Consider the following 25,191-nt stretch of genomic DNA (forward strand, 5'->3'; position numbering starts at 1 on the left):
GTATCACCTAAAAAAAAAACATCCTAGTTTATAAAAACCAACTGTAGTTATAACCAACATACTAAAATGAATGTCATAATAGTTAACAAATACTTATTGTATGCTAATCTTTGCACTAGCTAATTGGAATAGACGTGAATACAATAATACTAAGAAACCAAAATTGCTCAACCAAATGTTAGCAATATCTTATCAATATCTCAACCCAAAGACCAATCCAAAGCAAATTACAAAGAAAATATGGTAAGGTAATAAGCCAAAGTTATCAAATAAGATAACAAATCATTACCAAAGATTATCAATCACCCCATCAAGAGAAATGTATAATTGTCTCATGTGATTTGGAATGAAATTTGGATATATTATCATTGTGAATTTTTGGAATCTTAGAGGATATATGGGGTTAAAATAGCCATTAAAGGCTTTCTCATCAAGCAATTGCCCCTTTTTTAGTTCATTTAAAAAGAAAAAATAAAGTGCATTACATGTGGTATTAAAGCAAATGGCACAAGTTATATTTTCATTGATTAGTGGCTATATACAATATAAAATACCATTGGGTGAGATATATTCTTACCTTTAAAATTAAAGTCATATATATTGGGCTATGTCTTTCATTTTATAAGGCATCTATGGATGAAAGGATTCACCATAAGATTGCAATACAGGTGAATGATTAATTGTCTCATATGGAATAACTAATTTATATAATGAAAAGATTAATAAATTTAGTGTAGAAATGAAGATGCTAATTCCCCTTGGCTCAATAAAGGTTATTTGTCAATAGGCAATAAAAACATTGATATCTCTAAAAGGGGGAGCGAGTGTGATTATAGAATGATATTTAAACATATTATCACCGTGGATCTTTTGAATACTAAGGGATATATAAGGATAAAATAGCTAGTAAGAGTTTTTTTTATCAAGTAATTGCCCTCTTTTCAATTGGTTTAAAAACAGAGAGATAGAGTGCACTATAATAATTATTGTTCATGAATAGTTTATTATCTTGAAGAATGGCAAATCATTTATTACAAATAATAATCAAGAAAAAACCTTTAACAAAGATAATTAACTATTATAAATGATGATCAATCATCACTAATAATTTCTAGAACTCAAACAAATCTATAGCTAAGTTTTGCATAACAATAATCACAAATTTCATAGTAATTAGCTTCAATGCCAAAGAAGAATTCATGGCACAACCCAAAAAAAAATTTGACACATCCATAAGGAAAATTTCATAATGTAAAAGCTAATGAAAAACATATTTGCATCAATTCAAAAACCAAAAACAATGAAAATATACTCAATAAGTGATTATTAAATTAATTCTTTATGAATCTATCTATCTATATCAAGACTCATATCATAGCAAGTATAATAAAAATCATCAATAATCAATTTAATTTCAACTCAAATCTAACAAAGAACTAACAATTCTAATATTGACCATTAATTATTCCTTTTACAAAGCTAGTATTATTCATAATTACATCACTTTTTAAAAAAAAGCCAAAGCTCAACCTCTACTAAGTAGTTTTATTTACAACAAGATTAACTCAATTTGCTACTCAGCTCATTTAAATTGGATAGCTACATTTCGTTGGTTGTGCAATGAGTAGCTAAACCCAAGTAAATTCAAATAAGAGCTAATACAATATACATAAACCTTGGCAAGGGAACTTAACTAAAGCCAAGGCAAATGGGGTCGAATAAATTAAGTAAGCTGATAAAATGGAAAATGAAAATTTTTAGATTACATTGGTAAGAGAAGTTAACTAAGACTAAGGGTTAAGATGGTTGAATGAATGAAATAAGCTGATAAATTAAAAAAGAAAAATTTATAACTTATAATTTGGTATATAAATTTTTTTCTCAGTTTTAACAAAGGATAGAGGCAGATCACTAGGAGATGACTAAAGTAAAGCATAACCCAATAAATGTGGAAACTAAACCACTTGTGGAGATGGAACCTTTAATCAATTAAGAAGTAGTGGATGAAAAATCCCTACATGAGGAGGATTTCAATGAAAAGACTTCTAAAGGTGAATTTGGTGGTAAAGTGTGGTTTTCCAAGGCTTGATTGGATACTTTCAAAGAACAATTGGCACAAACCAATGCTCTACTAAAGACCTTTATAAGTAAATTAGAATGACAAAAACCTAAATAAAAAACAAAAGACAATAGATGCTAACAATGTAGAAAGTGTAGACCTTTTAGTGAGTACTGAGGCAAAACCGAAAAATGTTGAGCAAACTAAAATAGAGTTTATCCCACAAAAAATTTATAAGTACAAACCAAAAAGCTTCTACTAGTCTTAAAGGGAGTGGTTGATTATAAAGTAATGGAAGATTGGTTATATGATATGCAACTTCTGAATATTACAGTTAAAAACTTTGATAAAAATCCTATTTGCAAAACCATACTTAGTGGATAATGTTAAGTCTTGGTGAAAAACAAGAAAAGTCAATAAAGGACCAATAGCTACTTAATAAGTGATAAAGGCAAGGATTAGAGTAATTTATATTCCTCCAAATGCTACTTTGTATCTAAGGGATAAATTGTAAATTGAGGTAGAAAGGAATTATTCAAGAGTATATAAATGCATTCATAGCCAAAAGGATCCTTGCTACAAATATGAGTGACATAGATGTGTTCCATAAGTGATGTAACTATAAAGAATTATTGGATGTGGCTTTTAAGATTAAAGTGTATTTTGATGACAACTCATAGTATGAAAAGGGAACTCAATTGTGTTTGGATCCACATTTAACAAAGAATCTAAACCAAGAAGGATATATAGAAAGGGGGGATTCAAAAAGAATTTCTTTAAAAATGAGTCTTCAAAGTTTTAGAAAGGTAAATTTAATAATAAGAAAGTAAGTACATAAGGGAATTAGGTCAAAAAGGACAAACCCACTAATAAATAAACCAAATCCACTAGCAACGTAAAGAATAATATATATTTCAATTGCAGCAAGTTTAAATACTTTTCGAGAAAATGTCCTTACCCAAATAAAGTTAGGATCAATATAGCTATTAAGTTTGCTGAAGTCCAAAGTAAAGTATATGATCTAATCACTAGCTTAAAATTATTCATCATACAAACAATTTTGATAGAAAGTCACTTACAACATTAACTATCCTTTTGTAGGAAGTTTAGAGGTAGATCCTTATATAAGCTCCTGAATTTAGAATTTCTGAGAGGTCACCTAACTCAATACTACTAAAACTTAAGTATCTAAAACCCTTAACTAATTCAAAAACGGGGTGCATTTTTGTTCATAGGTTCTTTCCCTTTATATTTAAACTCTTATAAATCATTTTTCAAGTCATTTTTTTATTTTATTTTTTCTTACAATTCATTATGATTTCTATAGCCAACCAACAAAGTCATACCTAAAACTAATAAGTAATATAACTCAATACTACTCAAACTTAAAGATACTTAACCTCAAGCATCCCAAGACCCTTAACCAATTAAAAAAAGAGGTGTGTTCTTGTTCATGAAACTTTTCCTTTTATATTTGAACTTTTATAGATTGTCTTTTGAGTTATTCTTTTTAACTTCTTACATGTTATTGATAGGGATGTTTTAAACAATTTTATGGTTACAAATATAGTTTAGCAAGTTGGACTAATAGTGTAGCAGTTGGGAGAACTAAGGACTATAAAGTTTGTTTAAGGTAACCAAAGCACCAATGACATGCTTTGACAAACAAGAGTTGAAGTGGGGACATGAAAAGTGAATATGGATTTCACCATTTTAGATATGGCAAAATTTAATGTAATCTTTGGGATGAATTGGTTTAATTAATTTATAGTAACTTTACATAAACAATATAAGAACCTAGTGGTATTGGCAAATACCTATAGAGAATAATCTAGGGTAAAGACTCAAGATTTAAAGATAGAGTGAAATAAATTTAAAAACTCCTACTTGGACCTAGTGTCCATAAGAAGATAACTCACTAAAGGAATCGAGGTAGCATTTTTGTGTTTAGTTTAAATTAGATAATGATGCTCTTCACTAACATCTAAGTATTCCTAGTGTCGAATATCACCCTATAAAGCTTGAAGTTGCTAGCACAAATGTGAATTTAGTTGTAGCACATATGGTTTTCACCCTTTTTCCTATAGTGATTTACCATAAAAATAACCAGAAAGCTAAACTTAAACCCTCCATATGCCATGTGTCTCATGCCACATGCCATATGCCATATGTCCAATGACAATAGAGTAGAACTCAAGTGTCAGCCACTAAATAAAGGTATAGAGCCAAACTCCTAAGTATGGAGCCAAGAAGTGAAGGAATTGGAAAACGGAATAACTCTTGAACATTCAACCCAAGGAACGAAGGGATAGGAGCATAAAGTGACATAGGAATAGTCCTAAAGCATCCAACATTTTAATACTAAAACTAACATGTAAAACAGCGCTAAATGGAGTTTGGTGCTATTTTGGCATAACATAAGGATATAAATACTCCACCAACTAGCATGGTGTGGAACTTGGGGTTAGACCCAAGTTAGACGCAAAATAAGGACAAATACACAAACGGGAGTTAAACTAAACTATACCCATTCTACATAATACCATACTATACATTTGGAACCCCTTGCCCCACCCCTAGCAATAGAGTTTGGCACTCTACAAAATTCACGTTGATAGTAATTCCATTGTGATTTTCAAAACACCAACTTGTATATGCTAAAATGCATCTGGAGAAGACATGGCATGAATGGGACAAGGCACAGGCAGCCAATTACAGCGGGTGGCTACATGAGATGGAAGGAGATGGGGATGGTCAAGGAGGGATTAAGGGAGTATCGTAGTTTAGGTCCCATGTTCCTCATTTAGGCACACATGGATAGTAAACACTTCATATTGGTAACTAAAATCCAATAAGCATGTGGTGTGGCCATTCTCAACTTTGTTATAGTCTAATAAGAAAGATATGATAAATAAATAAGAGGTAAATATTCAAAAACCAAGTACCTACACAATACCAATTCATCGTCATCCATGCAATTTGTGTGTGACGTGTGTTCAGAATTGGATGGAATTGTAATTATGGACTGGTCCTGGAGTAGCATAGCCTCAAAGGGGGTAGAGTTAACTAATGGAGCTCATTCCGAACTTAGCTTTCCAACTTCTTTAGAAATCTTTTACTCTGGCCAAGTGTAGTGTTCCACAAATCCTCAGCATTTTCTCATTGCAACTTCTGACTGTTTGTACCTTCTACAGAACGAACTGAGCGTTAACTAATGTGTTATAAATACATTTAGGCTCAAGGTTAGGGCAACGCTTCAGTATTTTCCAAGTGATTTTATGGTGTTTGCTAGCGCGTGGTTGAGGCAGCTCGCTCTCTCGGGAAAGAGAGGGAGATCCGTCATCAATGTTCGTGTCCCAAATCCGCACCAGGCAAGAAACTTTCTTTGAGTGGTTTTCTTAAACAACTCTTGCCAGGCAGAGATCGAATTCGACGATGGGCAGAAATTTCAAATGTCTGCCGAGTACTTGCGAGTCTACAGTCCAGCTGCTGATAGCAAGAGAAGATCCAAGGTTCGTTTTTTTCTTTCTCTTATATAGTTTCCTCTTTCTCTTGAAAAATCATCGTTTTCCCTTGAAACTCTAGATAGTTTCTGGAAGGAGGCATGTTGGCATCATGTCAATTGACCCCATTGGAAACTATGCTATCAGGTATCTCAGTTAATTCTTTGTTGGGCGATCTAAAGAATTCTTACATGGTAGGATCACATTTGATGATCTCCATAACACTGGAATCTACACATGGGACTACCTTGATCACCTCACCCACAGTAAAATCTCGCTCATGAAGCAGTACCTCAAGTCCTTGAAAGAACTAGGATTAAGTCGTGATCCTCGCAAGACATAATTTCGTATAAAAAAGCTTTTGTTTCAAATGATAAAAATGTGAATGACAGAAAAACATATCAAAATCAGAGCATCAGATCCAACGAAACAGGCATATGCGTTTCTTCTGGGGCAGTGCAATGGCCCTCGATGCCTCTCTCTTGGCCGGCAGCTCCACTCACAGATCGCAAGGGACGGCCAGGATGTGTTCCTCTGCAATCTCCTCATCCAGATGTACGGCCGATGTGGCAGCGTTGACGAAGCCCACCTCCTGTTCCAGAAGATGCCACACCGCAATGTTTTCACCTGGAATATCCTCATTGCGGCATTTGCTGGCAGTGGGAATCTCGACGATGCCAGGAATCTTTTCGAGGGGATGCCGGAGAGAGATTCCGTGTCGTGGAATACGATGATCTCGGCATATGCCCTCCTCGGGCATCTTGAAAGAGCAAAGAAAATCTTTGACAGAATGCCCGAGCCGAACGTAATCTCATGGAACTCTTTGGTCACAGCGTACTTCCAGAATGGGGAAATAGAGGAATCTAAGAGAATATTTGATTCGATGCTGGAGAGGAACGTGGTATCTTGGAATTGCATGCTCACGGCGTATGTCCAGGAAGGTGACCATTCCGGGGCGGAATGCCTGTTTGATCGGATGCCCGAGCACAACATCACGTCGTGGAATCTGATGCTATCGGCCTACTCTTCCGGCGGAATGGTCGACTGGGCAAGAAGCCTCTTTGACAGGATTCCGGAATGGAATCTAGTCTCGTGGAATATCATGGTAGGAGCATATGCCTTGAATGGGCATCTGCTAGAAGCGAGAAAAATCTTCGATAGGATGAAAGAGAGGAGCGTCGCGACCTGGAATTTGATGATCAAGGCATACGTCGCGAGCGATCAGGGCTATGAAGCGCTGCGGCTCTATTGCGCGATGGATCTCGTGGCGGACGAGATCACATTCACGAGCTTGCTGGATGCGTGCGCGAGTGTCACGGATCGTCCCCAGGGCAAGATTCTCCACGGGGAGGTCGCGAGGCGAGGGCTTCTCTCCGATTCGATCGTCGCGAATGCCGTGATCGAAATGTACTGCTGCTGTGGCGACCTTGATGCCGCGGCGGCGATCTTCGTGGCGATGCCGGAGCGCACGATCGTGTCCTGGACGGAGCTCGTCGCGGCGCTGGCCAGAATCGGCCACAGCGATGGCGCTAAGGGTTTCTTCCGGGCGATGGCGCTCGAGGGTTTCATCCCAGGGGAGAAGACGTTCGTGAGCATCCTCAGCGCTTGCAGCCACGGCGGATTGCTCGAGGACGGAATCCTCTTCTTCCTGGCGATGATCGACGACTACGCCATGGCGCCGCGCGAGAATCACTACGCGTGCGTGGTGGATCTCCTCGCGCGCGCCGGGCAGCTCTCCAGGGCCGAGGATCTCGTCCGCGGCATGCCGATGATCCATCGCGAGGGGATCCAGTGGAAGACGCTGCTGGGGGCGTGTCGATTCCACGGCGAATCGATGCTGGCGGCGCGCGCGGCCAAGAAGGTCTTGGATCTCGACGCTAGAACAGGCTCCTCGTACGTCTTGCTCTATGGCGCTCTTCCAGGTTCGAATATTCCCCGCTAGGGTTCCACCATTGGTGTTAGGGTTTGTGGGCGATTGACTCGATCGACGAAGCGCGCGCCCGTCATCTTCCAAGATGTGGAGGCAATCGCTCATCGATAAGATGGAGGTGCGGAACACCTACCGCAACCTCTGGCACACCGATCTCACGCATTCCACTCTCAACGATTGTCCATGTAAGTTTTTCGATCGATTCTTTCTCGCTTCGCTCTTTTCTACTTTCAAATGCTGGTTCTTCGCTGATATTTGGCCGTGATTTCGCTTCCAGTTTGCTGCTTTGCCGCCTTCTGGTGAGATTTATAAAGATCTCTCTTCCTCGATTCTTGGATCGATCCCTTTTTTTTTTGTTTCTTTGATCTTCTCTACAGTGCACCGTGTGCTTCTTATCTCTTGAGAAAGCGGGCCCTTCACAACGACATGTCCAGGCACGATCGTTTTTTTTCCGCGTGGTTTCTCTTTTCTATGAATTTTTTTTTCTAAACTATTTTTTCTCCCTTTTGATCACTGTAGATACGTATGCTGCGCTGGATATATGCCTTGCAGTGGCAGCTGCGGCGAGCAAAGCTGTCCGGAACTTTGTCTCTGCGCTGAGGTAGTCAAGAATTTCATTTCCAGACTTATGATCCTTGTTGTTTCTAAAAACCAAAAACGCAAAAACTTGTATCAGGTGATGCTGTTCTTCCCAAACTCCGTCCAGTCCACACGCTACTTGCTACAGGACGAGTATAACCTCCAGAACACGAAATGCGACAACTTCATCATCGTATGGAGTCTTAACATCATATGTTTCGTTCTTCATGAAACTTACGATTGCCTTTCTGGATCACAGGGGTTTATGTTTTGCTTGCAGCAGCTTTCGTGCATCTTCTCGCTGGTTGCGGCCATCGCTGGCAGCGAGGATCTCTACGAGGCTGCCAATATCCTCTACTGCATCTCGGACGGCGTCTACTGCACGTAAGTTCTTCCGAGCACTCCTTTTGGTCTTTTCTTCCAATCTCATCACGGGATCTTTTTCTTTTTCTTCTTTTCTTTTGTTCTTGCAGGGTGTGCGCGTGTATGCAGGTAAGACGCACAAAACTTCCAACCGAGCCCGTGACAATGGTTGACAAGTTCGTTTGTATATTTTGTTTTGTTCTTCCACAGACACAGCACAAAGTCGAGATGGACAAGTGGGACGGAAAATTCGGCCCCGTCGAGCGTCCAATGCAAGCTCCAGCATTCCAGATGATGTCCCGGATCGATCAGCCAGTTCCTCCATCCGCCGGCTACTTCCCTCCAGCGCCGACGCAAGCTTACGGCCAGCCATACCCGGCGGGCTATCCTCCCACTGGGTATCCTCCTCCAGGCTATCCTCCGCGCGCTTAGCTCTCGATCAAACACTCACAAAGACTGGATTTTCGCGGACACTTTGTTCGTTCATGGAGAGTTTTTCGAGCTATTTGCTCTATGGAAGATGGCTTTTTCCTATTGTCCAGTTTGAAAGACCTATTGTCCGTCCAAAAGCTCGCGTGCTTTTTGGAGAAATCCACTCACACACGCCGCCACCTTTGTTCGTTCATGCGGAGTTTAAAACTTTCCTCGGAATTTTGGGGAGCATGGCAGAGGATATTCGCGCTTTGGTTTTGTCGCTGTACGGCCGCCACGGCGCGCGCGCCATGCAAAAGTTTGAAATTCAAAACCAAAAGGCGTGCTTTTAGGAATGGAGGGAAGACGTCGTTTTGGGAGGGATGATTATTCTATTGATAGATTCTCTTCTTTTCTCTCGGATACTGAAAGTATGGACTCTTGTGGATTGTGATGTGGGGTTGCGTTAGTGCGCTGATAGTGGCCAGTTAAATTTGTCGCAAACTAACAAAATAGATGTTTGCATTGACTTGTGTTTGTTAGGAGGAATAGTGGAAGATTCATTCCACAATGTTTCTCCGATCATAGCAACATGGTATGATAGAATCTGTATTAATGTTCTTTGACCCAGTGTCACCAAATTCGAATTTCCTTACCACCGTGTGAGCGAATCTCGCCCGACACTTGGCGCCACACGATGCACTTCGTTTTCACCACCTTTACTATTCCCATGCACGCGGCATCACTGTCAGGTTTTACCCTCGGTTAAAATTTAGCAAGCCTACTTACTGGCCGCTAGGTAGGTTTTCGCTCGGTAGAAAATCTAGTCACGCTAGTTCGTTTAGCAGCGACCCAGAGTAAATTCTCTAGAAAATATAAGTCGCTGTTTGAAATTTGCCGTACTTTGGCGTACGACTTTTCCGGCAATCTATGCCATATGGCTCAAGAAGGCCTCAAGAAGGGTTTTATTTCTCTTTGTCCTCGTATGGGAGCGCATTAACTGCGGCTATGGTGGAAGAGACGCAATCCGCCATGGGAAATGTGGCAGCGCTACTAGCACCGTCTTGTTCTTGATGCCAAATTTCGTCGACAGCATCGGTCGATTGGAGCGCTCTTCTCTCTTGTTCCTCTGATTCTTCGCTGGATGATCTTTTGTTGTCTCATGAGACATTTAATGCATCCGTCGCGCAGCTCTGGAGGAGATCGTTGCAAAATCACGGCCACTCTTTTTCATCAGGTTTGCCAGGGAGCCGGCAGAGAGCTCCGTAATATCTATCCCAGTCGCGAATCAATGTGAGTTGCCAGGCCCAGAAATTTCTTTGAGCTTTTGTTCTGATCGATCGCCTTGCACTTCATCTGCGTCTCTGCAGCTTGGATTTAGTCTTCCAACGAAGTGGCAAGAGCTCGCTCCCTTTCTATTCCCCTTGATCGAGCAGCGACGAAAGTAGAATCCAGCAGAGGCGTTTGGGGCGAATGTTTTGGAAGGCTCTTGCGATCGCCAGGTTTGGTCTAGTAGAAGCTGGAGAGGACAGAGTCCTTGCATGCATCAGGGAAGAAAACGTGATCTTCACGGGAGTCAAGAGTGAGAGCTCTGGGCTTCTGAGACGGTGAGTGGTTTTTAAAATCTTTTGGTAGCTCCTAACAATTCCCTTTTTTGTTTCATAACAGTGTCAGGACAATCGCGTATCAAAGTTTCTAAGTGGATCACAGGAAGGAACACGTTATAGTTGACCACTGTTTCCATTCCATAAAAACGCGACAGCGGAGAGATCAAATCGTTTTTTTCTTGCCAGTAAGTGATCGAGTTCTTACAATATAGGATACTATCTCTCTGCCATGGTGACTCATCAGGTCTATGCAAATGTCGGCTATGGTGTCCACACAGTCGGAGCTCGTTCGGGAAGAGATAGCGAAGAATCTCGAGAGTTATGTGGGTGGGGGCCCGTCAAACACGTATGACAAAGAGATTTCACCCAAGAGTACGCTTCCAGTCGCTGCATTCCACTCGCCATCGAACAGCGAGACGTCGTCACTGTTTTCAACGGTTGATTGCTCTTCGTTTTCATCCAGAAGTGACGCAAGCTCTTTTGTCAAGGAGGAGGTTTCACGAATTGTTAGCTTGTCCGTCAGCTCCAGCATTGAGTTCTTGCCAGGATCGAAACTTGCCGGAACGAGTTCCAGGGACAACAGCTCTTACTTCGAATTTTCTTTCGTGGAGGGGAAGGTGGTGGGGGACGAAGGTGATGATAGTGTCAGGATCTCAGGTAACAGGCAACTGGCAACGAACAAGCAAGTTCCTGCAGCAAACTCGCCCAAGGCAGCCGTTTCTCTGCAAGATGACGCCTACGAAACGTTTCCAGTTTGGACAGATCGCACGCGTTACTGCTCCAAGGACATTCACAGCTGCATTAATCCTTGCTTCGATCAAGCAGGCGATGGCGGCGAGTTGCGGATACGCACGTCGCGAAGGAAGAAACTTTCCAAGAGCTTGGGCTCAGTTCTTACCAAGCATCTGCCGTTGAGCCCCGGACCGACTTTTCGGAGAAGGTCGTATGACAAGTTCAAGTCGCGGCTTTCTATCGGCCATCCTTCTCCTCTGTCAGAACGAAACTCCGTGGCTACGCCTTCAAGAGCTTTTGAGACGCAAGAAGAGAAGTCCGGGTACCATAGTTCTCCAGGGGGTGCGAGACGAAAGCCTGCAAGCAGTCAAACGGGAAACAAACGCCTGTCTTTTGCGAAGACAGGCGGGGAACAATTCAAGATGAAAACAGGCGCTGGTGCTGAGTTATCTGCTTCGACAAGTGGCAAAACAAGCCTGTATGGGACATCTCCCAGACGAGTTCGAGGTATGGAAGCAAAAGCTTTGGGGTGTCTCGGGATGGCAAAGACAGTGGTGCCGGAGGATGGGACGTTTTTGGAGGAATATAAGGGTCCACTCTACTTTGCTTCCGAGGACAGCGTCCACGGGGGTAAAACTCGCTGCCTGCCTTCTCCTCGTCTATCATTCGGCAAAACAACGTCAAGAGAAGAGAATGCGCAGCTGGCCAGCGTGAGCATGTCTATGGTAGTTCCATCGCGGACTGTCCATGGTCATGTTCACTGTGTGGTCCGGAACGACACCCCGAGTTTCACATTCTCCGTCGACGGTCTTGAAGAAATCCTTGTTGCGAAAGCGGTGAAATCCTGTCCTCTTGACGGCCTAGAGACCGGGGAGCTGGTATACACGTTCTACTCCTGGAAGCCGAAGGGAAGATCGAGAAGACACTGGAAGAACTGGGTGAGAAGAGACAGGACCGATCCAGAGCTTGTTGGAAGCATGACCTTCAGCAGCAAAGTTGTGCCAGCACAAAGCAAGGATGGAGACGACACCATGGAGCTGGAATTCGTTCTTTCGGATGGAAATGGAGCATGTAGCCCAAGGCTGAGCTTCTCGACTTGGGAGACTGGAACATCGCCACAGTCGAGCTGCAAGTCACCGTATAGCTTTCCGTCACCTTTTTCTGCGGCTAGTCCTTCTCCGGTGCGGCTAGCAAACGCGACCTCTTCGCGCTACGTCGCGATGAGCATGGTCCCTACGAGCTTGGTTTCGCCTCGGTTTTCGAAGCGAGATCGCCTCCGCTCAAAGAAGTCTCTAAGCTCCAGTCCGCTGAGGCCAAAGTCGGACGACGATCGAAGCTCGTGGAGTGACAGCGAAGTGGAGGCCGCGGAGGTGAAGATCCAGTCATCGCCAGAGTTTGCCGCCATCGTGATCCGATCTCCCGCCGGTGTGAGCAGCGCACAGTCCGTCTGGGAGGCTCTAAACAAGAAATGGAGCTCGAAGGCACTCAGGAACTCGTCCAGGAAGGGCTCTAATGGCCGGAGATTCAGCCTTCCGGGACGATTGCCACAACAGGTGGCGATCGAGACGAAAGAAAACCAGGGGGACAACAAGGCCAGGACGCACAGCTTTAAGCTCAGAGAACTGATGGGAGTGAAGGCCGACTTTGGGAGAGAAGAAGCTCCGGCCTCCACCGTGACGGTCATTCTCCCGGCTGGAAACCACGGGCTACCAGTACGAGGAAGTGGCGGTCCTCAACCTTTGATCGATCGGTGGCGCTCTGGAGGGCGATGCGACTGTGGAAGCTGGGATCTCGGCTGCGGTCTAACGATCCTGGAAGGCCAGCAGGAGCTCCAAAGATCGAAAGAGCTCATCAACATCTCTTTGCAGGTAAGAGAAGTTATCTTCTATTCCTTGGCTGATCGGAGTTTTAAGTTTTTTTTCCAGGGGAAGAACAAAAGCCGATCTCCCTCGCTGCGCTTGGGAGCGATCAGCGATGGATTGTTCCCGATCTCCTTCCAGGCTCCGGTGAGCTACTTGCAAGCGTTTGCGTCGGCCATCGCGGTTGTCTACACGAGAGGCCCCGGGGTGTTGGATCACTCGGAGGATTCGAGCGTGAGAAAGGAGGACAAGCCGCCTAGGATCCCGCTCATGCCGCTCCACCAGAGGCGTGTAGCGTATTTCTCGCCTCCTCCGGCGTGCTTGCTCGATCGATTGTAGAGAAACTCGATATAACTCTCAATGGAAGAAGCTTTTGTTGTAATTATCTCGCGACCTTTAATTTTGCTCTTTAACCTAACCTAGCCATCAAAAAATAAAGGCATTTAATATACCCCGGGGGTTAGGGTTTTAGTTTGAAATGGGGGAGGAGGGAATGGAGGAGAGCGCGCCCGCCGCGGATGATCCGAATGATCCGGAAATCGGCAATGCAATGCTCGGAATCGGCAATGCAGCGCTCGGCGATCGCTTCTTGTACAGGCCTCGTCGAGATTCTGAGGTGAAATCTCCCGAAATCTTGCCCCTTCTCCATATTTCTCCGTTTCTTCGCGTGTCTCCATCTTTCTCTGGATAGGAGGCTCCATTGGATCCGAAATCAAATGGCATCGCGGAAATCTTGAAGATCGTGTCCTGGGATCCATGGCCTTTCTACAGGGAACGCTCCGAGGTACAAAAGCCTTTTCTCGTGTTCTTCTTAGCAATCCACTTTCTTGCTCGAAAGAATCGCACTTTGGATGTGCCGAAACCTTGGGACGCTGCTCTCATCGACAGCCTGAAAGTCGATCGCTTCTACTACAGACTCCATCAGGTAAGATGATGGTGTGTAGTATTCTGTGACTCATTTTATGCTGGAAAGGAACGCGCTGTTTCGGAAACTGGCTTTGCTCCGGAGTGGACAATCTACAAATTCTTACACCGTCATCTAGCATCCCAAGTAAGCTGAATCTTTTGGAAGAACAGAGAGCATTATGAGTAGGAGTCGGGATCTAGGAGCGATAGAGTACTAGTTGCTATGTCCTCTTGACGGTCGTTTCTTGATCGTGGTTTTGAAGGGCTCGAGGAACTTGCTGGCACCGCAAATGGGATGGAGTTTAACTGAGCGCTACCGAGAGCCGCCATGCAGTGAGTAGATACCCAAAAGCTTTTCTTCTCGACTGATTTATCTTTGTTCTTTCTCATATTTAGTCTTAGACACTTGGGAGTTGAGAAGTGATTTTCCCGGCCAGATCAATCAAAAATATCCGGACTTGCTGCGACAGCATGCAAACATCTACCTCGCCCGCACTTCCTTGAGTGGTATAAACACTTTTTCTCTCACAATTTGGAACTACAGTTCTAAAAGAAGTTGCTCGCCCTGCAGGTATTTTCAGCGATTATACACGTGCCGGCCAGACCAATCTAGAATACCGGGAGATGCTACGACAGAATGCAAACGTCTTTTTGCCTCTCACTTCTTTGAATGGTATGTCTTTTTGATGCTTATTCCCTGGTAACGTGACTTTGTACCCAGGTCTTTTCCTTGATTACAAATTGGGTGCAGCAAGAATTTCTTGTCATGGCTTGTTTCATGATTATCTCGTGTTTTCTTGCGAGCTTCCGTTCGAGTTTGCTTCAGCGCCTGAAACACAGCACGTGCTAATGAAGAATTTACCGGACATCGATACTGGCGTGATAAGCTTACTATCAACGGGCTCACTTGTAGTTGAGGTTCTTCTACAGCAGCTACAGTTTTTCGGAGTGTTACCTGGTGACAACACGAGTTTTGTAAGTGATCACACAGCTCCTTGTGCACTCTGTCTGGCACCAAAGAGTCTTCACATCTTACAAGGCAAAACTATCGTCGTCCTCACAGCAGGTAGGCTGCTATGTGAATAATTGTGATTTCCTAAAAGGCTGCAGATGTTTTGCAGAAAACTCACCAAGAGTGGTGACAAAACTACTTTTGCCACTCCCAGATCGTGTCAATCGTATGCTGATAAGCCTTAGTCATGAAGAAATGCCAGAGAGGATGCTGATAGAAACTTGGAAACAGCAGCAATGGAGCACGATGTCTCAGTTGGAGAGTACATATCTACCATACCGTCCTGGCTCCCTGGTGAAACCATTGGATCTCTTGCACTTGATGTGCTCCCATATGACTCGTCCAAGTAAGTACAGAGTTCTTGAAAACTAATGTGTTCACAATTTTGTTCTTTAGGGGTGCTAAAGCTCTCAACCCAGGCTGTTACCAATTTCATAAGGCTCTATACTCAAGCAAACCGCTTTGCGGTTAGGAAGGAATATCTCACAAAACGAAAAGAGATAATGTTTAGCGGTTGGGGTGACGTTCCTAATATTTTGATTGTCGCGACCTTTGAACCAGCTTGTGCTCTTATAAACAGGTAACTCATCATTGACACAGCATTTTAATGAGGTTTTTTCCTTTTAACAGAGCCATACGACATATCTCTGATGCCTATGGTCGCAAAGTTGAAACTCTAATGCTGGCAGAAGCACCAACCGAGTCTATCCCAAGACTCTTCTGCAATAACTTTTCGAGAATTATCGAACAGGCTGAATTGGTTCTGTCAGCTTTTAGAGCTCTGGAACAGCAGGTATGCACTCTTTTTGAAACGAATCGTGAATAATAGTTATATTTTGTTACAGCATACAGCGCCTCTTGAGCCGGCAGAACAGCGAGACAACGCACTCCAAATGTACTGCTGTATGTGCAACAAGTTTGGTGCTCCAGGAGAATTGGTGACGGTGCTGCCTTGTAATCATCACGGACACACATCCTGTTTCATGTCTTGGATGCGTCAGGAGTCGATGCATGCATTAGATGCTGACTTCAATGGGGAGTCACCACCTCAGTGGCCGAAGCTCAGCTGTCCCTTGTGTCGATATCCTGTGCAATCCCAGCTCGCCTCAGGTATCTTGAGATTGAACTTACTTTTCACTTCTCAAATGGCTTGTTTCACCCTTCAGCATCAAGTTAGGGGGACTTGAGGACATCAACATAAATACTGCAACATCGTAAATCAGGTGAAGAGTTCTGTGTTTGTTTTCCTTTCTTACGTTTGTTTCCTTTTGACAGAGTCTTGGGGCTGTACATAATTTTTTCGTCGTTAGGCCTTTTGGACGGTTGAGAGTTTATAAATCCGACGGCTGCGGGCCTAGGTTTTGGGGCATGGAGAGGCTGCTTGCGAGAATAAGGAGGCTTCCAAAGGACGTGAATCATGTCGTCGAGCAGTGGAGCTTGCTCTTACAAGACGAGGACTTTCGCTGTTCATCCGGTAAGGCCCATCCTTTTCTTGGAATCAAATACTATGCTCGTTTGTCACGCAGGAACTGGGGGATTGGTCCTGGTGACTGGACTTCCCGAGGACTATGCGGGCTGCTTTGACGGCTTGACACCCGACCAGATCGAGATAGCGACCACAATGTCCACGGGCCTCAACGTTGGCTACGGGATCATCAAGTGCGACGACGACACACAGGCTCGCAAAACCATTACTCAGCTTGATGGGTCGACGGTGGAGGGCAAGCAGATCCGTGCCGGATGGCTGTGCCAGGCAAATCCCCCGGAGCCTGGAGAAAAGAAAGAAGAAGAACTTGAAGAAGATGGCGATGGTGGCTTCTCGTTCAGCGTCAAGAGGGAACGCGGCCACTATCTGCTCGAGTATGAAGTGCGCTCCGACGGGAGGTTTCGTGCCGCGGCTCGCTACACCTCGAGGCCGTGCAAAGGTGACGAGAAGACAGTGTTTTACGAGACGTATGTCACTAGGGAGACTGTCCGTGAGTTCCAACGCATCATCCTCCAGGGCCAGGTACTTCGCTCGAGATCCTCTCCTTGTTTCATTCTTTCTAGATTCTCTTTTTCTCAACTTGGTTTCCAGGAGGACATGGATTTCAGCGAGGACAACGAAGCGTGGCCGGCTCCAGGATACGTGGCGGGCCGAAACCAGCTCAAGTTCTCGATGGGTGGGAAGAGCACTTGCCTGGCCTGCGAGGGTGGACATGGCGGGACGGCATTCATGAGGCAGAGGGGGATGCACCGGCTGGCGTACTTCCATTACTTGCTCTACGATCTTGGGAACTTCGCCAAGTTGATTGTCGAGTTTCACGCTGGACGGCCGCTCATTGGAGAGCCCGCGGCGTGCCGCTGTGAGATCGATGGCTGGCTGGGTTTGCTCTAGATATTCACGTCAAAGATCCAAACTCTTTGTCAAAGGCTAGAGACTTGTTTGTCGCGACGGGTTATGAAATGATAGTATAGTTTACGAAAATTTAATGAGAAAAGAGAATAGAGCAAAAGGAAGAACCAGATCGTCAAAGCATTTGGTGGAGCGCTTGAAGCTTCTCCATCTCGATCGATCTCGCGGCACTATCGCCCTTCCAATTCTCCACCACCATCTCGTAAACTCGCCGCTGCTGCCGAGGATTGTCAATCGCCTGGCGAACATCGACTTGGCCGCAGAGCTTGAGCCTCTTGGACGCCGGCGTCAAGCTCTCCACCACGTCGCCCAAGCTCGGCTCCCTCGACACGTACTCCATCCTCACCTCCACAAGCTTCTTCATCGCCCTCTTCACGCCATCGCCAAGCTTCACGGCCTCGTTCACGAGCCCCTCCTCCCTCTCCAGCATCCTCCTCAAAAGATTCGCCCTCTTACTCACGCACTCCACCATCGCTTCCAGCAGCTCCTCGTCCTCCAGCCATAGCAAGAACTCGAAGAACTTCTTCTGCTTCTCCCAAGTCTTGTACACCTTCTCCTCCTGGCTCAAATACGATCGATCCTTCTGTATGCCGCTGGAGGTGGCACCGTGGTATTCAATCCAGGAACTCGTCTCCGCTAGATCAGCCGCGGTCACCACCTCGTCCTTGCAAAGCTTGACTACCACCGTTTTGGCCGCCTCGTTGTTCTTCAAGTCAACCAAGCCCGCAGCCTTTCGAATCGTCTTGATCGCAACACAATCGTTGTACTTCGCCAGCAAGACCTCGGGCTTTAGCAGCAGCGCAACCACAATCCAGTGCTCTTGTAGACTGGTCCTTCCCGGACCCGTGATCCGTGCAGCATAGTCGCAAGGAAAAGGCCTGGCAGCAAAACGCAGCGCTTCATCGTGGCGTCCCAGCGATTCTAGCTCCAGCATAAACTCCACCATGTTGCCCACGTACGCCTCACACAGCTGTTCCGAGCTCTTGCCTTTCTTCAAACCGGACCCGGCATAGCCATAACCACGGTTTGCCTTTTCCACTTTCGCTTTCGCTTCCTCTTCCTCCACCTTTCTATCCTCCGCCACCTTCTTCCTTTCGTCCCAGGTTCTCTCCACTTCGCCGGTGCGGCTCGGGAAAAAATGCATCACTTTGGCCAGCGTTCCGCCGCACAGCCTCTGAAGAGTTATCTTGCCGAGGATCTGCGAGGCCTCCTCCTGGAGCCCAGCTTCGAGGCAAAACTCGATCAAGAGCATGATCCCATCTCTTTTCCATTTCATACCACCCTGGACCTCGATCCCGGTCAAGTTCGCCATGAGCTTGGCACACAGCAGCTTTGCAGCTACAATGGCTCCGTCCTGATACCCGACCCCATCCCGCAGCCGCGAAGGAAAACCTCCCAGCTTCATCGCAGCTTCACCGGCAACGCGCTCTATGACTCCGGTAACGATCTCCTTGCAAGCCTCCCAGCCGTAAGCTTGCACGGCAATGGTGAATTCCTTGGTGTCTATCAGCTCCACACCCCAGCTCCTCATGATCGACAGCGCCTCGTCGCTAAGCCCAGACTTGACGCAAACTTCGAGCAGCTTTCCCGGAGCTTGGAGGACCTCTTGTCTCTCCTCAGAGTTGTAAATTGAATAGCTCGCTTGGAGAAGCGAAGCAAGCGAATCAAACCGGTGTGTCAAAGACGTGACCATCTCCTGCAAGTGTCCCCTTGACGGTGATCCAGGAGCTGCAAAGTCACTGCCATAAGTTTCTCTCATCCAGTCCAGCACCCACGCTACGTCCTCCAACGACGAGCAGATCGTTCTCATGAAGCTGTCCTTGGGCCAAACCACGAGCACTGCTACGTGATAGAAGAACTGATCAGTTCCACCTTCGTTGCCAGCCATCATCCCGGTTCCTTGGAACTCGTCCTCGAGGAAATCAAACAAGTCAATCTCGCGAATCGCGTCAGCGTCTTCGTCGTCATAATCATCATCGATAGCTGTCTTTGTCCGAGAGGCCCTGAGAACTTCTTGCTTGATGTCTATGTTCCACTTCTTAAACTTTGCTGGCTGGTTGTCCACCGTGATCCAATTGTGAATCACGTACTCGACCTCGGGCTCGTCCGCCACGGTCTTGTGCTTGGTGAGCATGCAGAGATGAAGCTCTAGAAACTCGCAAGCTCTCACGAGAGCGGCCACCACGCGGTCGTGACCCTTGAGCCCCGCGAAAGACAGGCTCGTCTTTGAGTACTTGTGAGCCAAAGGAACCGCCAGTAGCTTACGACCCTTCCTGTCACTCTTGCTGACGTCTTGAACACGAACACCATCATCATCGCTATGGTCTTCGTCATCATCATCCTCTTCGTCATCAACGTCTCTCATATCATCGTCTTCGTTATCATCACCTTCTGCTGCTTGATCATCACCAGTGCCAGCAGCCCATTGCTGGAAGAGAGCTCTCACTCGGGGAAGAGCCGAGACGAACGACGGGACGTTCTCCGCGGGTATAAACTCCACGTTGTTTCTCACCAGGCTAAAAACCAGGCACAACCTTGACCCGCTCGTCACCTCCTTGAGCTGGTGCTCGCAGTCGCAGAAGAAGATCGTCGAGAAGTAGCGGCTGGAGCTCCCGTCCGAGAAATCAAACTCGCAGCACTGCCGTCCCTGGCGGACCGCGAGAGCCCCGCCGCTGTGTCCCGTGCTCGTCGGAAGTTGCAAGATCATGGTCGCAAACATGCCATCTTCCTTCTCCGTGTCCCTGTGGAACTTGAAGTGGCCGCCAGCCTCGTAGAGCAGCAGCTTGTAGAGCTTGACGTCGAGCTCCAGAGCAGTGGAATCCAGCCCCATGGCGGCGAGTCCATGCGCGGCCAAGTCGCGAGCCACCGACGAGAAGAAGTTTATAACCTCGGGGCAAGAGACCCTGTCGGGATTGATCTGCCAAGCTCGCCTCACATCCGTGTCGACGAGAGTTCTCTCCCCAAGGCCGTATGGAGCTTGCTGGGACACGGACTTTATGTTGGCGAGACCTAGCGGCGAAAGTGGAAGACTGATCCTCTCGGCACCCTCCACATGCAGCGATGCTGGCATCCGAAACTTTGCTACGTCAATCTCACCTCCGGTGGCGAAGATCTCCCGGTCGCACCACAGCGCCTTGTTGAGCTTCTCCATAGCCATGCCAAAAACCCTAGCAAAGAGGTTGAAAACATTTCATATGATATAATCATTGCCTTGTTGAGCTGCTCCATAGCCATTCTGTTTCCTTGCAAATATGGGCTTATGGCTGAGCAAATCTGGCATATTATGGGATAGGATACTTTCTCTTCAACGTGGCGATCTGCAATTCTTCCAACAAGCGTGCGCCGCCTCAATCTCCAGGCTTCAACCGTAGAGACAATCTCCATCGGTCTGCATGCATGCCTAACAACCCGTAGATTGAAGGAAGCAGGAAGAAAAGACAGATCTCATCAATCACATCGTTTTCGATTGCTGCTGCAGGGTTAGCTTCCTTTGTTATATACAACAGTCCATGAGAGATCTGATTGACCTAAAGCAGCCCGACGAGTCAGCGACATAAAATGGGAGAAGCAGTCCGTTTGTGAAGGAGTCAACGATTTTCCGGTCAAGGCTTGATGGATAGCCTTAAACTTTTCTAATAAAACATAATTACAATTAAAATAAATAAAAATTAAAAAATTATATTAATAATTTAATATATTCTCAGAATATTCAGATATATTATAAGATACTATTAAATTTTATTGGTTGAGATTTAATAACTTTCATATATATGAATAAAATATTTGTTCTAACCAAGCAATTTTTCCTCATTATTAAACAATTATTCCCCTCTTAAAAATAAAAAGTCATGATATTACAATTAATTTCAATTTGATTTATAAGTAGAAATGATCGTAGTAAACTACTTTAGAATATTAAAATTTGTTATATTAATGACCACAGTTATATAGATAAACTCCTTTTTCTCGGTTTGTTGAGAGTGTATAAAGTAGTATATTAAAAATATAATTAATGTAACAAAATAAAAAAAAGTTAGGCTTTTATAGATAAATATTTAATTTTTATAATATTTAATGAATATATTTTATGTCACATCACATCTCCAATCAATAAAAAGACATGCATAGCTTTTCAATTACATAACAATGTCCTATATACCTGTCTATTTGTATATAGCATCATAGCCATACACTTGGACTATATATATATATATATATATATATATATATGTGTGTGTGTGTGTGTGTGTGTGTGTGAGGGCCAATACTAATATTAGCGTAGTGGGATTTTGGTAGCCATCGGATTGGTTTCAATCCGGACCACTCGCTCCTGTATATAAGCTAGGGTTTTTGGGCTAATTGATATGCACATTTTCTGTATTCCCTTTTTATATTCCAAGCACTATATATATATATATAAAAATTATTTACAAGTCTACTATATATTCACTACAGGATTAATTGTAAACCATGCACACATCTACATATGAGTTGCAAGCCTGCATTCACATCTTGCCACCCACAATGTGATGCATGATGGGGCAGGAATAGCACCAATGGCATACATCAAAAAGAATATTTTAGTTTATCTAGAATCAGAGTCTGCAAGATTTAGGTGGGAACCTGCCACTCAGATGGGGTTTAATTGAAAGCGGACACTTCTTGTTATCTTTGTTCCTTCTCACAATTCTGAGCTGTGAATTTCCTGGCCAGATCAATCTAGATACCTAGACTCGGTTGCACATTTTCTTAAGTCCTTTGGCTCGCTTTATAAATTGGCGGGCTAGAATTGCAAACATCTATTAATGGTATGCCCTTTATCTCACTTGGTTGATTGGGTGTGGCAAGAATTTTTTATTATGGCTTGTTTACTATCTTATATGTTCTTGAGAGCTTCCATTTGAATTTGCCCTAGCACCCAAAATCCAGCATATGGTAGTGGAGAGGATAATGGAGGTTTTAGCACAATAAGCTTTCTCTCAACACACTCGTAAGTTGTAATTAAGTAAGGTTCTCTTACAATAGATACAATTTTTCAAGACTTTACTCAATGACAACACTAAAAGCTTCATATAAGTGATAACATAGTTCCTTATGCACTCGGTATGGCACCATCTTACATGGCAAAACCATCATTGCACTCACAGCAGGTAAGCTACTTTGTGAATAATTGTGATTTTCTAAATTGCTGTAAATGTATTGTAGAGAATTCACTGAGACTTGTGACAAAACTGCCTTTACCACTCAAGCGTATATGCTGATAATTCAGAAGCACCACCATCTGAGGCAATTCCAAGCATGTGCAAAGATGTCATGATAATTATCGAGCGCCAAATTTGTTCTGTCAACGGTCAAGCTCTAAAACAGCAGGTGTGCATTCTTTTGAAATGAATCGTGAATTATGCTCATACAACTCCTCTTGAGCCGGCAGAAGAGCAAGACAGTGCACTATAAATGTACTGCTGGCTACTGCTGGTTCGACGGGTTTTGAAATGATAGTATATTCTACGAAAATTTAATGAGAAAAGAGAATAGAGCAAAAGGAAGAACCAGATCGTCAAAACATTTGTTGGAGCGCTCGAAGCTTCTCCATCTCGATCGATCTCGCGGCACTATCGCCCTTCCAATTCTCCACCACCATCTCGTAAACTCGCCGCTGCTGCCGAGGATTGTCAATCGCCTGGCGAACATCGACTTCGCCGCAGAGCTTGAGCCTCTTGGACGCCGGCGTCAAGCTCTCCACCACGTCGCCCAAGCTCGGCTCCCTCGACACATACTCCATCCTCACCTCCACAAGCTTCTTCATCGCCCTCTTCACGCCATCGCCAAGCTTCACGGCCTCGTTCACGAGCCCCTCCTCCCTCTCCAGCATCCTCCTCAACAGATTCGCCCTCTTGCTCACGCACTCCACCATCGCTCCCAGCAGCTCCTCGTCCTCCAGCCATAGCAGGAGCTCGAAAAACTTCTTCTGCTTCTTCCAAGTCTTGTACACCTTCTCCTCACTGTCAACGTCTTCATATCGATCCTTCTGGGAAGTGGCACCATGGTATTCATTCCAGGAACTCATCTCCGCTATATCAGCCGTGGCCACCACCTCATCCTTGCAAAGCTTGACCAGCACCTTCTTGGCCGCCTCGTTGTTCTTCAAGCCAACCAAGCCCGCAGCCTTTTGAATCATGTTGATCGCAGCACAACGATGGTACTCGCCCAGAATGACCTCGGGCTTTAGCAGCAGTGCAACCACAATCCAGTGCTCTTGTAGACTGGTTCTTCCCGGATCCGTTAACTTCTGTGTAGCACAGTCGCAAGGAAAAGGCCTGGCAGCGAAACGCAGCGCTTCATCGTGGCGTCCCAGGGATTCTAGCTCCAGCATAAACTCCACCATGTCGCCCACGTACGCCTCACATAGCCCTTTCGATCCGGAATAGACATAATCATAGTAAGAGAAACGGTTTTCCTTCTCCGCTTTCGCTCTCGCTTCCGCCATCTTCTTCCTTTCGTCCCAGGCTCCCTCCACTTCGCTGGTGCGGCTCGGGAAATAATGCATCACTTTGGCCAGCGTTCCGCCGCCCAGCCTCGGGAGAGTTAGCTTGGCGAGGATCTGCGAGGCCTCCTCCTGGAGCCCAGCTTCGAGGCAAAAATCAACCAAGAGCATGATCCCATCATCTTCTCTTTTCCGCTTGTAACTGTCCTGGAACTCGGCCGGGAGCTCGGTGGAGATCGCGATGAGCTTGGCATACAGCAGCTTTGCAGCTCCAATGGCCCCGTCCTGATACCCGACCTGGTCCCGCAGCCGCGAAGGAAAGCCTCCCAGCTTCATCACAGCGGCATGCCATGCAGGAGCTTCACCACCTTTTTCTTGCCTTAGAAAGGATACTTGTTTCCTAGGTGGAGTCTTCTCCACGCGCTCGATGACTCCAGCAATGATCTCCTTGCAAGCCTCCCAGCCGTAAGCTTGCACGGCAATGGCGAATTCCTTGGTGACTATCAGCTCCACACCCCAGCTCCTCATGATCGACAGCGCCTCGTCGCTAAGCCCAGACTTGACGCAAACTTCGAGCAGCTTTGCCGGATCTTGGAAGAGCTCTTGTTTCTCCTCAAAGCTGTAATAGTCCCTTTCGAGAAGCGAAGCCAGCGAATCAAACCGGTGTGTCAAAGACGTGACCATCTCCTGCAAGTGTCCCCTCGACGGTGATCCAGGAGCTGCAAAGTCACCGCCATAAGTTTCTCTCATCCAGTCCAGCACCCACGCTACGTCCTCCAACGACGAGCAGATCGTTCTGATGAAGCTGTCCTTGGGCCAAACCACGAGCACTGCTACGTGATAGAAGAACTGATCAGTTCCACCTTCGTTGCCAGCCATCATCCCGGTTCCTTGGAACTCGTCCTCGAGGAAATCAAACAAGTCAATCTCGCGAATCGCGTCAGCGTCTTCGTCGTCATAATCATCATCGATAGCTGTCTTTGTCCGAGAGGCCCTGAGAACTTCTTGCTTGATGTCTATGTTCCACTTCTTAAACTTTGCTGGCTGGTTGTCCACCGTGATCCAATTGTGAATCACGTACTCGACCTCGGGCTCGTCCGCCACGGTCTTGTGCTTGGTGAGCATGCAGAGATGAAGCTCTAGAAACTCGCAAGCTCTCACGAGAGCGGCCACCACACGGTCGTGACCCTTGAGCCCCGCGAAAGACAAGCTCGTCTTTGAGTACTTGTGAGCCAAAGGAACCGCCAGTAGCTTACGACCCTTCCTGTCACTCTTGCTGACGTCTTGAACACGGACACCATCATCATCGCTATGGTCTTCGTCATCATCGTCTTTCATATCATCGTCTTCG

At 45.5% G+C, this 25,191-nt stretch overlaps 4 protein-coding genes across 6 annotated transcripts; all 4 read left to right on the forward strand.

The window, feature by feature from the left end:
• Positions 1-5,477: 5,477 nt before the first annotated feature.
• On the forward strand, positions 5,478-7,514 carry LOC9642106 (pentatricopeptide repeat-containing protein At4g02750). Of its 3 annotated transcripts, none has more exons than XM_002971107.2 (3): positions 5,478-5,571; positions 5,645-5,709; positions 5,761-7,514. In XM_002971107.2, the coding sequence occupies exon 3, from the start codon at positions 5,948-5,950 to the stop codon at positions 7,502-7,504; it is 1,557 nt and encodes a 518-aa protein (XP_002971153.2). In that variant the 5' UTR covers positions 5,478-5,571; positions 5,645-5,709; positions 5,761-5,947; the 3' UTR covers positions 7,505-7,514. The 3 variants fall into 3 exon arrangements, with proteins under 3 accessions (XP_002971153.2, XP_024531598.1, XP_024531599.1); XM_024675830.1 differs by having other exon boundaries at positions 5,649-5,709; XM_024675831.1 differs by lacking the exon at positions 5,645-5,709 and having other exon boundaries at positions 5,710-7,514.
• LOC9642108 lies at positions 7,502-8,985 on the forward strand. The gene is made up of 8 exons (XM_024675839.1): positions 7,502-7,677; positions 7,770-7,791; positions 7,870-7,926; positions 8,012-8,093; positions 8,169-8,264; positions 8,331-8,455; positions 8,545-8,563; positions 8,645-8,985. Exons 1-8 carry the CDS (start codon positions 7,578-7,580, stop codon positions 8,864-8,866), a joined length of 723 nt encoding a protein of 240 aa, XP_024531607.1. The 5' UTR covers positions 7,502-7,577; the 3' UTR covers positions 8,867-8,985.
• An 840-nt stretch (positions 8,986-9,825) lies between these two features.
• On the forward strand, positions 9,826-13,428 carry LOC9642109. Its single transcript, XM_002971110.2, has 5 exons — positions 9,826-10,138; positions 10,216-10,452; positions 10,514-10,637; positions 10,697-13,052; positions 13,110-13,428. Exons 4-5 carry the CDS (start codon positions 10,701-10,703, stop codon positions 13,380-13,382), a joined length of 2,625 nt encoding a protein of 874 aa, XP_002971156.2. The 5' UTR covers positions 9,826-10,138; positions 10,216-10,452; positions 10,514-10,637; positions 10,697-10,700; the 3' UTR covers positions 13,383-13,428.
• A 2,856-nt stretch (positions 13,429-16,284) lies between these two features.
• Positions 16,285-17,428, forward strand: LOC9642110. The gene is made up of 3 exons (XM_024675838.1): positions 16,285-16,435; positions 16,488-16,969; positions 17,039-17,428. Exons 1-3 carry the CDS (start codon positions 16,330-16,332, stop codon positions 17,336-17,338), a joined length of 888 nt encoding a protein of 295 aa, XP_024531606.1. The 5' UTR covers positions 16,285-16,329; the 3' UTR covers positions 17,339-17,428.
• Positions 17,429-25,191: the final 7,763 nt, after the last annotated feature.

Source organism: Selaginella moellendorffii, unplaced genomic scaffold, assembly GCF_000143415.4.
Source record: "Selaginella moellendorffii unplaced genomic scaffold, v1.0 SELMOscaffold_16, whole genome shotgun sequence".
NCBI classification, from domain to species: domain Eukaryota; kingdom Viridiplantae; phylum Streptophyta; class Lycopodiopsida; order Selaginellales; family Selaginellaceae; genus Selaginella; species Selaginella moellendorffii.